Source organism: Pediculus humanus, genomic scaffold, assembly GCF_000006295.1.
Source record: "Pediculus humanus corporis 1103172107504 genomic scaffold, whole genome shotgun sequence".
In the NCBI taxonomy this organism is placed as follows: Eukaryota; Metazoa; Arthropoda; class Insecta; order Psocodea; family Pediculidae; genus Pediculus; species Pediculus humanus.
Genome location: NW_002987120.1, coordinates 75272 through 88254, shown reverse-complemented (window position 1 = coordinate 88254; position 12983 = coordinate 75272). Strand labels below are relative to the sequence as shown.

General features: G+C 24.9%; 2 protein-coding genes across 2 annotated transcripts in view; one reads left to right on the top strand and one right to left on the bottom strand.

The window, feature by feature from the left end:
* Window positions 1–1461: 1461 nt before the first annotated feature.
* Window positions 1462–4748, top strand: Phum_PHUM160720 (monocarboxylate transporter, putative; the record flags this gene model as incomplete). Its single annotated transcript, XM_002424860.1, has 7 exons — window positions 1462–2583; window positions 2852–3062; window positions 3200–3287; window positions 3467–3584; window positions 3904–4129; window positions 4205–4486; window positions 4579–4748. 7 exons carry the CDS (start codon window positions 1462–1464, stop codon window positions 4746–4748), a joined length of 2217 nt encoding a protein of 738 aa, XP_002424905.1.
* Window positions 4749–9846: 5098 nt separating this feature from the next.
* Phum_PHUM160610 (zinc finger protein, putative) overlaps window positions 9847–12983 on the bottom strand; it is a gene marked incomplete at both ends in the record, with an annotated part of 7856 nt that continues 4719 nt past the window's right edge. The window contains 8 exons of the mRNA XM_002424859.1: window positions 9847–10136; window positions 10258–10438; window positions 10525–10826; window positions 11120–11287; window positions 11625–11792; window positions 12153–12236; window positions 12314–12397; window positions 12624–12791. Of these exons, the coding sequence (XP_002424904.1) occupies window positions 9847–10136; window positions 10258–10438; window positions 10525–10826; window positions 11120–11287; window positions 11625–11792; window positions 12153–12236; window positions 12314–12397; window positions 12624–12791 (1445 nt within the window). The remainder of the gene's footprint in view (window positions 10137–10257; window positions 10439–10524; window positions 10827–11119; window positions 11288–11624; window positions 11793–12152; window positions 12237–12313; window positions 12398–12623; window positions 12792–12983) is intronic.

Sequence of the window (12983 nt, the reverse complement as noted above, 5' to 3'; positions counted from 1 at the left end):
AAGAATTACAAGAATCAATAATAATGTTAAATTATAATAATTAATAAATAAATAATAGTATTTAAAAACCGAGTATTTATTAATTTTCAATTCAATTATGTAAACGTTAATACATTTATTTATTAATTAATTAAAATCTCTGATTTGTGTCATTGTTAATAATCTTATCGAAGGTTAATCAAGGATAATTTTTTTCGTAATTTTTTTAATTCAATTCAAATGTACGCCATTAAATATTTTTTAAAATGTTTTTTTTTAACTAAAAAAAATAAATAAATAACTAAAAAAAATTTTTTTTTTTTTTATAATTATTTTTTCCTTTGGCAATTTTATTAAAGGGTGAAATAATTTATCGATACGTATATAATCTAGTTTACCGAAACTGGTTTTAAGGTTCGAGACTCATAATTGACGTCATTTTAATTTAATTTGAAATTTTTGTTGGAACCTTAACGTTATTAACCTTATGAAATATAAATTCGTATACCTGTCACAGGTTTAAATCGTTAAAAAAAACCCTATATTTATATTAAATAGATTTAAAAATTAATAATTTCTGTATTTTTTTTTTTGTAAAATTATAGTCGGTTTTGCTCGTTAAAGAAAAAAAAGTTTTACGTTTGTTTTTTTTAAACGTAATTAATTAAGATTATTTTTTTATTTATATAAAAACAAAGCGATAATATTAAAAAAAAAAAAAAAAAACGTTTTTCTAATCATTTTTAATAATTTTAAATAATAAAATATTTTAATGATGTCATACTTTTACATGATATTTTTATAAAAATTTTTCTTGTAAATGAAAAATTAAAAAAAAAAACGATTGTCGTGAGAGTTTTCCTTTTTTTTCTTTGTCCTCGACTCAATTTGCGTGTGAAAAATTCATTTTAAAAAAAAATAATAATAATAATAATTTTTTTTTTTGTTATTTCAGATGAAGTTTAAATGAAAAACATATGAGAAAAAATAAAAGCAAATCGTCGTCAAGTTTTATTCGCAACAATAAAAATACATCGATAACCTGCCCGAGAAAAGTGACCTTAAATTATTTAAAATTAGTTAGTCGAACCTGGTACTTAATGACCAGACACGGAATCAAATACGTAAATAGTCACCGAAAACACAATCAGCAAAAGCGAAGAAATAATAATTTATATTCTAGTCAATATAATAAATCATCCCTTAGTTTAAAGGGTTGGCCTAGACGGTGGATCAAAAATATAGGGATTCAATTTAATATTTATGACATAATATATATTCGAATATAAATTTTCTTTTTTTTTTTTTTGCGACTTAATGTAATGTAAAAGTCATATTATTATTATATTTAAAAAAAAAAAAAGCATTGAATTAAACGACGATTGGTTAAACACACCGATAATAATAAGATATAGCAATATCATTATTATCATTATTAATATTTTCTACATTGTATTTATTACTTGTTATAGCTTTGGCAAAATGGAACCTGTTTTAGATAGTAGCAATAAAAATAGAGTGCCTTTAGCCATTTGGAGCGAAGGTTCTATAACTGCTTGTGATAAAAAAATACAATTTGACAGTTGTAATAATATTGAAACCTTAGAAAATCAAAAATTAGCTTTAAAAAATGGATTAGGAAATGGTCTTAACGGGAGGTCGGAAGGAATTCATCATGATGATAATAAATATTCGGAAACAAAAGGTTGTGCGGTGACTATTGACGAGAGTAACAGTTTGTCTTCTATTAGCAGTACAAAATCTAACGTTAAAAACAAACCCAAAGTGCCTGATGGTGGTTGGGGTTGGGTCGTTGTATTTTCTTCGTTTATAATCAGCATGATCGCTGATGGAGTTTCATTTTCGTTCGGTTTGCTTTATATAGAATTTTTAAATTATTTTCAAGAGAGTAAATCAAAAACTTCTTGGATAGGAAGTTTATTTATGGCTGTGCCTTTAATCTCAGGACCGATAATGTCTGCATTAGTTGATAGATATGGATGTAGAAGTATGACGATGGTTGGAGGATTGATCTCAGGAATAGGATTTGTTCTTGCCTCCTTTGGCAATTCCATAGAATGGGAATTTATTTTTTTTGGAGTTGTGGCTGGAATCGGTTTGGGACTCTGCTACGTTACTGCCGTCGTTTCCATTGCTTATTGGTTTGACAAATACAGGACTTTAGCCATTGGATTAGGTTCTTGTGGCACAGGAGTCGGAACATTTATTTTTTCACCCTTAACGCAATTTTTGATCAATGAATATGGATGGAGAGGAACGGTACTACTTTTGGCCGGTACTTTTTTCAATGTTTGTGTATGCGGAGCACTCATGCGTGATCCGGATTGGTTGATATTGGAACATAAAAAAAATGGAAGCATGAAATCAATTAAAAACGCTTCATCAACAAGCAGTATTAGAAATTCTGAGGGCGACATCGATTTTTTATCCAATTCGAAATATCCGAAAAATATGGAAAACACATCGAAAAATTCATTATCAAAAAATTCATCAGATTCTAAATTAAATAGTGTGGAAAATGTTAATTTACCCTCCGTGAGATCCGTGGTCAGTTTACCGACTTTTATCAAACAAAAAGAAAATGTAAGTTTTTTTAAAAATTGATTTTATTAACGTTAACATCATCATAATTATTATTATTTATTTAAAAACGCATTTAATTTTCTTTCGTGCAACTAAAAATAAAAAGGAAAAAGTTTTCGTAAACCCCGTTTGTTTTTTTTTTTTTTTATTTTTGGCAAGGTTTTTAGTACAACCGAGCTCCTGTCACGAAATATTTTTTTCATCGATTATTTAGAAAAAAATAAGAATATATATTTTTTATCTTAACCTTCGAAATTTAATTTTTAAGGTTCCGATGGAAGTAATAGAACATTTGAGTGCCAATAAAGCCATGTTTAACGTATTACTGGAAAACTATCCGTCAATACTTAATTATAAAAATATAGCAGACGACAAATCTTTAAAATCGCCTTTTAAAGTAAATAAAACCGCATATGATTCAATACAAAGCTCACCGGTAAAAAGTACAGGAAATGCTCAATCGATTGAAAATCGCTTAGGTAATTATTCAAAGTAATATTTTACTATTTTACTTAAGAAGCAAAACAAAAAAAAATTAATTTAATTTTAAATTTAATAGTTGGAAGCGACATTCAACTAATTAAAGAAAACAATCAAAATTCTAAATTAAATACAGGAAGTAAAAATTCTGGAAACAAATGCACTTCGCCTAACAAAGACACTTCAACTGGTCAACATTATTTAAAAGACATTAGACTTCACAGGTTGGTAAAAAAAAAAAAGTTTTCGACCTTTTCAAAAATTAGAAACCTTTTTTTTTTTGAAAAGGTCAGATTCGTACCAGAATTTTTTTATAAAAACATTTATAACCGATTATAGGATTCAAATATTAACGACACTAAAAAACAAAATTTTCTAAATTGATATTATTTTTTTTTTACAGAAATTCCGTCGTATATCGGGGAGCCATGATGAATAGACCAAGATATAGATTAAGAGCGTCATCTTGTCCGGATATTTTTCGAAATTCTACAACGACAATCGCGAAAGAAAATGAAGAGGTTTTTTTTTTTTTATATATAAAGTAGTAAAATAAGATAATGAATCGAAAAATCACTTAAATCTAAGTAGGCTATTTTTTTTTTTGTTTTTACCCGCTTTATCAAATTGATAATGACAATAAATGTTACCGAATCTTAACGAGACTTTTATTGATTTATTATTATTATTATTATTATTATCATAATTATTATATAACTTCTAATAAAAAAATATTCTATGAGTTAATATAAATGGTAGTAAAATTCATACATATGAATCGATATAAAATTTTATTAATTATTAGCTTATAAATAATATAATAATGTTTTTTATTTTTAGAAATGGTACGCGGATGCTGTGGATTTGTTTAAAACAATGTTTGATTTTTCAATGTTTGCCGAATTGCATTTTTTCCTAATGTCACTAGCTACAATACTTTTTTTTATCTGGTTGATAGTACCCTATTTTTACCTAGCCGAACATGTAACGCGTAATGGATATACGGAAGTCGAAGCAAGTTTTCTACTTAGCATTATAGGAGTTGCTAATTGTTTGGGAATGGTGGGTAAAAAGAAGATTTTCCTTTATTACGTCACGGATAATTTCTTTTTATTATCATTTTTTTTTTTTTTACAGATAGGACTAGGTTGGGCCGGAGATCAATCTTGGATGAATGTGACAAAAACGTATGCACTGTGCTTATTACTTTGTGGTATTTCTTGCATATTAATGCCGTTGGTCACGCACAATTATGACTTATTAGCGGCACTTTCTGCTTTGTTCGGACTTTTTTTTGCTAGTAATTATTCTTTTACACCTTCCATTGTCGTACATTTAATACCACTAGAAAGATTTACGACCGCTTATGGTTTAATACTTTTGTGCCAAGGAATTGGTTGCCTTGTGGGCCCTCCTTTAGGAGGTAAAGTTTTGAAATTTTATTATTTCTACTAATCTAAAGTTTGAAAAAAAAACTATATTTGACCTCGAACTTGTACAATTTCATTATTTCAGGATACATATTTGACATGACTGGAGAATGGGATTTGTCATTTTACGTTGCTGGTGGTTGGATAATATTTTCTGCATTATTGACAATATTAATTGAATATACAAAAAATCGAAGAATGTGGGGATCCGGCCAACTCGAAATGGAAAGAATAAGCAATAACGTAAATGTGTAATTTAGTTTAAATTAACTAAACAATACAAAAACATATAAGGGGGAAAAAAAAAAAAAGTTTTGACTTGTAATTTTTATACAATTATTTTTAAAATCCTTGTTATGATAAACATGTAGATAGTTTAGCAAATATCAGAGCAAGGAAAAAACTGTCGATTATTAAGAGTTAATTATTGGCTGTGTTCATAATTGACTTATTAACTATCAGCTTTAATTTAACTTACAAATATTAAATTAAGTAATTAATTAATTATAATTATTATTTAAGAAAAAATAAATAAATAAAATTAAAACCATTAAATTTATGATGAGTATAATTAGAAATTTTGATTATTATTATTATTTTTTTTTTTAATATGTGTTATACTTTCAAACGCTGATACATTTTAAATAATTTTGTTGGAAATAAATAACTTTTTTTTTTTTAGTGAATTTTTTTAAATTCAAGTATGTTTATATAGAACCTAGTTAGCAAATTTTTGAATTAAAAAAAATTGTATGAGTACTTTGTATAATTTTCGATTCATTATTTTCATATAAGAAATTATTTTCTTAATAAAAAAAAATCACAGTTGAATTTTATTTCAAAAACCATTACTTTTCATACAACATTTTCCCATTCATATCATTATAACAATAACGTTTACCTTATTTAAATAATGCAATATTTTTAATAATACACGTTTATACTTTCATTTTGTCGTAATTTTAGTTAAAGTTTTAATAATTTAATGCATAATTATTACTGAATACAAATCTTACTTACATTTACACAGCCTGAAGTGAAGCCTTCATGTATGTATAATCCTTACTCGATTAAAATTAAACTAAAACTAATATGGAACTCACTATTCTCGTTATACTTTTTATAAAAAATAACTTCAAAAACATTATTACACACAAAAAAAACACCAAACACTAAAACCAAACTATTAAAACACTAAAATTAAATTCACTTCAACTTTTTATACAAGCTATAATTTTTTCCGCCATTACAAAATGCGTCGTCTGCTAAAGAGAGAACGTTACTACAATTCGATGACGTCATTTCCGTTAACTTACCTACATCGGTATGTTTAAAATGCGAGACAGGATGCGAATTGTTTTTTGTTTTATTATTATCTTTTCAATTTTTAAAATTTAATAATCGTTTTATTTATTCAAAGGCGTTGTAAAAAAAAAAAAATGATTTATTATTATTTTATTAATTATTTATTTATAATAATAATAATAATTAAAAAAAAAGGATTGAGAAGATGGAAAATTAAACACTAAAAAAAAAAAAAAATAGACACAAACAATGTGGTGCGGTAGTAAGTGAACATTATAATATTGTTTCATCACATCCGCTGTACATAATTATAATATATATATATATATATAATATATATATATTTTGTCACTAATAATAATAAACATAAAAGAAGCTCTTTTAATTATAAAAAAGAATGAGGAAAAAAATAGTTACAGAAAAATTACATCTTTATCTGATTGAGCAGCTTAGAAAAGAAAAAACATAATAATAATAATAATAATAACTTGTATCACTCTTACTACCGAATAACTTAATATTTACGCAATCAATGTATTTTAATCAAGGGCAAATATATATATATTTGTGTAAAAAAAAAGAGAGAAAAAAAAGAAAAAATAATAAAAATTCACTAAAATACTAACACGAATAATTGTTATCACATCACTAATACTCTCGATTTTTCTACAAATTCACATGCACTATAATTGATTAATTTTTTTTTTTTTGTTTTTTTTTTTTTTGGGGGGGGGGAGATTTTTTTTTGTAAATTATTATTATTATTTTTTTAATCGAATAGCATCTTATGTACCTAATTTTATTTAAAATTTTTATTGTATAAAAAAAATTTTTCAATTTTTTTATTGTTTTTTCATGTTGCTCAAAATCACATGTTAAATTTATTTATTTATTTATTTATTTATTAAGGCTACCGAAATACATTTTCTTTATAATATTATTTTTTTCTTTCCTTTTCTCTCTCTTTCTTTCTTTCATTTTCTATTTTTCTCTCTCTCTCTCTCTCTCTATATGTATATATATATATATATATATTTAAATTTTATATATATAAAAATTAAAATTAAAATAAATAAGTGAATATTTATTTACATATTTAAAGTTTGTTTATTTATTTATTATTAACAATATTATTATTATTATTATATTTATCATTATTATTATCATCGTCATCATCATTACCATCATCATCATCATCATAATCCTTGTTTTTAAATATCTTTAAAAAGAAATTTTTATTTTTTTTAATGTTTTGATTTTTTTCAAAAAGTTGTTTATGAAATTTCCCTTTAGGGGTTGAAAGAAAAACCAAAAAAGAAAAACTTTTTTGGGGGGGGGGGCCTCTAAAAAAAGGTTTTGAGATGATGGCACAATTATTTTGTTTTTTTATAAAACGATGAGATATTTGTTTGAATTAACAAAATATTGTTAATAAAAAATTTTTTTTATGTATTTATAATAATAAATTATTAAAAAAAAATATTAATAAGTCGTAAGTAAATGTGCTCGAAATGAATAAATGAATAAAAATAATATAATAATAATAATAATGAGACGTGGTAACGACCATTTCATACAAAATTATTATTTTATTATTAATTATTATCAAACGTTTTACGTCATTTATACTTTTATTATTAATTGTTTGATTTTTTAATAAATAAATAAAATAATAATAATAAAATTAAATGGGTCACCTCGTGTCGTTTTTTTTTTATTGAATTATATTTGTTAAAAAAAAAAAAAATCATAATTAATAATAATAATAATAATTAAAAAATTAAAAATCATTTAAATCCGGTTAATTTATTTATACTTCACCAATAAATCTTATTAAAAAAAAAAAAAAACTAAATAAATAAATTAATAAAAAAAAAAAAATCTCATCACCGATTATATATATATATATATATTATATATTATATATATTTATATATAATATTATATAATATATATAAAATTATTATTTTTTTTGTTAAGCCATTTTGTTTTTTCAATTAAACTTATTCGTTACACTTAATAAACTATTGATCGAGGCATTTAAACCGTGAACTTCTTTTAAACTAATATCTAATATTTCATAATTTAAAATTAAAAAAATTAAAATAATAATAATAGTAGTAGTAGTAAAAAGTACACAAAATTATGATTCATACACACACACGCACACACACGAAACAAACAAACAAACTAAAAAAAAATTAATAATAATAATGACTAATTTTTTTTTTCTTTTTTTTTTTTTTCTCAATAAAAGTTCATCATCATTCATTTTTTTTTTTTTTTTACAAAAATTTATATAAAATCTTATTAATTTATTTATTATTATTATCAATATTATTAATAATAATAATAATAATAATAGAAAGAAATAATTTTATTTCCACACCCACCCACCTTACTTTATTTAATATACATCCACATATATATATATATGCATTTATGTATATTTAAAGCAAATGGCCCCAGTCAAAAAAAAATAAGTAAAACAAATTTTATTAATACATAAATTAATTTTTATTCAATCGGCAGTTTTTAATTTCATTATTTTTCTTGTTCAATAATAATTGTTGTTAAAATTTAATAAAGTTGTTTAAAAAAAAGTTAATAAATAAATAATAAAAAAAAAAAGAAAAAATAAATAATAAAAAACTTTGTTCAAATTTTTTTTTTTTTTTTAATTATTTCATTTTATTAATTATTAAATTTCAAATGATAAAAAGTTAATAATAATAAAAAATAAAAAAACGCATCATCATGTATATAATATTTATATACATATAAAAAATATTATTATTATTTGTCATATAAATATTATTATTATTATTATTATTAAAGTTAATCAATTATAAAAAAGAAAAGAAAAATTAAAAAAAAATTTTTTTTTTTCAAATTTTTCTCATTTCGATTAAGTTATAAATTAATAATAATAATTCTTAACTTTTGTAAATATAAATTAATAACACATAAAAAAAAATTAAAATAATTAAAATAATTAAAATTAAAATTAAAAATTAAAAAGTAAAAAAAAAAAAAAATCTTATAAACTATTTAAAACTATTAATTAAAAATTATTTCATTAAAGTATAATATAAATATTACTAAATGCAGACGACGACGACGACGACGACGACGCACCAAAAAAATTAAAAAAAATAAAAATAGTAAAAATAAAAAGTTATTCGAATACGATTTTTAAATAAAAAAAAAAAAAGAAAAAAAAGTGTAGGTAGCTACATAAATTCTACGCAGCCATAGAAACACACGCGCACACACGCACACACAGACGCCTCCGTTTCTTCTCGTGATCAATTAATTTAATTGTAATAGCAAACAATTAAAAGTAAAAAAAATATTTTTTTTTTTTTTTTTTTTTTTTTTGAGAGATAAATCCGCAAAATTTCACTAATTATATAATTAGATAGAGTCGTGACAAAAAAAAAAAAAAAAAAAAAAAAAAAACAAAATATATGTACAAAATACAAATTTTGTTCAGAAATAATAATATTAATATTAATAATAATAATAATGAACTTAATAACTCGGTCGCGCGAACCGGATTTATGATGTTTGATTAAAAAAAATAAGCGAGTCCGAGAAAATATTCTCTTCTTTTGTATTTAAAAAAAAATACGTGCAAACTACGTGCAAAGACTGGAGACCATTGTTTATGCAAAGAATAATAATAATAATAATAATAATAAAAAGTAAATCAAAATAAAAAATAAAAAAAAAAAAAAAAACTCGATCCCTAATAAATGTCAAATACTGAATATTATCTTTTTCATACTTTTTTTTTTTTTTTTGAATAAAAATCCGTATACTTTCTTTTTTTTTTTTTTTTTTTTTTTTTTTTCTAAAACATGTTTTTATAGACGAAAGCACTGTTTTATCCAACGACAGCAATTATTGTTATGCCAACCCTAATTTCAAATCAATGACAATCTACTCGATAATCAAGTTTCACGGCAATACCTCGAATTATGTATTCATTTATACATATAACTAATATATTCTATGTACATTTCATACAAATCAACGGTTTGGCTTAGTAAGAAGTCAGGGCCGGGTTCGGAGTCGGTACTACAACGGTTGGATGAAGTATCTGAGTCGTGTAAGTTGTTATACTGGATAAAACAGGTAAGGGCGGGGGTGCCGACGGAGGAGGCATGACTCCACTTGCTCCGCTCGCGCTACCCTGAATGTGCCCAATCACCGATTCCTGGTGTTTTCTCACGTGTCTCAAAAGGTTGCCTTTTTCTACGAATGTTTTACCACAATCGGGACAAGAATGAGGTCGCTCGCCAGTGTGTGCTCTTCGATGCGAGACCAAATGTCCTAATAATAATAATAATAATAATAATAATAATAAAATTTTTTGTTTTTTAATATAAAAAGTAAACTTATTTTTCCCCGATTTTAACTCTCTTCAAAAGGCTAAAAAAAATTTTTTTTTTACCTTTGCAAGTGAAATCTTTCGGGCACAAATCACATCTAAACGGTCTATCGGCCGCTGCGCCCTTATTGTGAGATCTTTGATGAAACAAAAGATTTCCTTTCAGTGGAAAACTTTTGCCGCATTCACCGCAAACAAATGGTCTTTCACCAGTGTGACACCTCATGTGATTAATTAAATGTTCCTATAATAACGTTTAGAAATAAAATTAATAATTAATAATTAAACACATTTGACAATGACAAAAAGTTTGCAACAATTTTAATTTACCTTTCTTGTAAAAGGTTTGCTGCAAACGTTACAACAATGAGGAGTTTCTCCCGAATGTTGTCGCAAGTGGTTTGTCAGGTGCTCTTTTCTAGTAAAGCTTTTCTGACAAAATTCGCATTTGTGCGGCGAGTCTCCTGTATGAATTCTTACGTGATTATTTAAATGTTCTTTCCTTGTGAAAGTTTTAGCGCAAAAATGGCAACGATGTGGAGACTCACCAGTATGCTGCCTAACGTGATTGGTCAAGTGTTCTTTACGAGTAAATGATTTCGTACAATACTGACATTTGTGGGGAGATTCGCCTGCATAAAATAAACATAAATTTAAAATGTTTATTTCAATTTTTTTTTTTTCCTGTACGCGCCAAAAAAATGTAATTTAAAAACAAATTTTTTATAAAATGGCTTGAAAATCGTAAAGTCTTTGAATACGCTTGTGATTAGTAGTAGTAATGGCGGTTTTTTCGTGGGGTGAAAACGATAGAAAGTTTTAAATGTGAGGGATTTTTAAGGGCATCTAACGATTGGAAGACTAGAAGATAAACCCGATTATCATCTTTATTCCATCAAAGCCCTTCTTCAGAAATCTAACATACCGGTATGATGGCGCACATGTTCAGTTAAGTGATCTTTTCTACCGAATGCTTTAGGACAAAAATCGCATTTGAAAGGCTGCTCACCAGTGTGCGTCCGTGTGTGATTTGTTAAGTGATCCTTCCTACTGAATTCTTTTCCGCAGTAAGCACATTTGAAAGGTGTTTCTCCTGGAATAATAATAAAAAAAAAAAAAAAAAAAAATCCATTTTTAATAAACGTATTTTTTTTTTAAAAAAATAGTAATTATGATGATATGAATAAAATAAAAAAAAAATTTCTTACAACTACAATAGTAATTGAATAATAAAATAATTTATTTGCTTTTAATTAAACCGAAACCTTTGTTTCATCCACAAGTTTTATGAGACCTTAATAAATAAAAAAAATTAATTAAAAACTCGAAAGAAAAAAAAAAGAAAAAAAAAAAAAAAAGAAAGAAAAGAAAAAAAAAAAAAAAAACCAAAGGCACCACCGGGGAAACAACACAGAAGGGTAAATACGAACCTGTGTGTTGGCGAGTATGATCGGTCAAATGATCTTTTCTTGAAAAAGCTTTCGGACAATATTGACATTTAAAAGGAGTTTCCCCGGTATGCTGCCTCGTATGATTCGTCAAATGGTCTTTCCTTGTAAAACATTTTGGACAGTATTCGCATTTGAAGGGGGTCTCGCCTATAAAATAAATTAATTACTACTTTTGACGCGAATATGAAACTTTAAATAAGTTAGCCTTATCTTATATTGTTTTGCATCTATTACGCTAAGTTTTAATTAATAGTTAGAAATAAATAAATAAAAAATTTGAATTGATTTGAAAGGTGAATTGATTATATAAATAAAATGTAACTTAATCAAATAAAATAAAACGTTACTCGTAAGCAATATCGTCTCGTCACGAAGTGAAAATTTGTTAATTAGTTGTCGAGTTTTTTTTTTTTTTTTTTTCCCGCAAATGATTCATAATAAAACTACTATTTAACTACAAGTAAAATGAAATTAAATATAATAACAAGTAGGAGAAAGAATATTAACCTGTATGCTGACGGATATGATTCGTAAGATGATCTTTTCTTGAAAATTCTTTCGGACAGTACTGGCACTTAAAGGGTGTCTCTCCTACGTGATTAAAATCAATATTAGATTCCGAAAATTCATATTTCAATATCACAGAATTCTTTTTTCAAATGAATTACCTGTATGTTGCCGAACGTGATTGTTCAAATGATCTTTTCTTGAAAATTCTTTGGGACAATATTGACATTTATAAGGAGTTTCGCCTTAAAAAAAAAAAGAAAAAAAAAAAAAAAAGACATGAATACGTATGTAGGGTTGAATATCGATACGTGAAAATAAAATTTTTAAGTTCGGACATATTTATCAAGTTTACGATAGTAAAAATCAAGTCACAAATTAAAATCCAGAAAAATCAAAACCGATCATACTGAATAAATTTCTATTTCCCTTCTGTTTTTTTTTTTTTTTTTTTTTTTTTTTGGCACTAACCTGTATGCTGTCTAACATGTTCGTTAAGGTGGTCCTTCCTAGTAAAAGCCTTAGGGCAATAAGTACATCTGTACGGAGTTTCCCCAGTGTGTTGCCGAACGTGATTAGTTAAATGATCTTTCCGAGCAAATTCTTTAGAACAATATTGACATTTGTGTGGGGTTTCCCCTGTGCAAGAAACAAAATTTTCCACTTAAAAAAAAAAAATTCAAATATTCTCTTAAATACTTGTTGTAAATGTGAATAATGATGAAAAAAAATATATATATTGAATATATCAGACACAAAAATAAAAAAAAATATATTTATATATATATATTGAATTTGTAAAAATAATTAAATTGTTTTCTTGACGTTTAA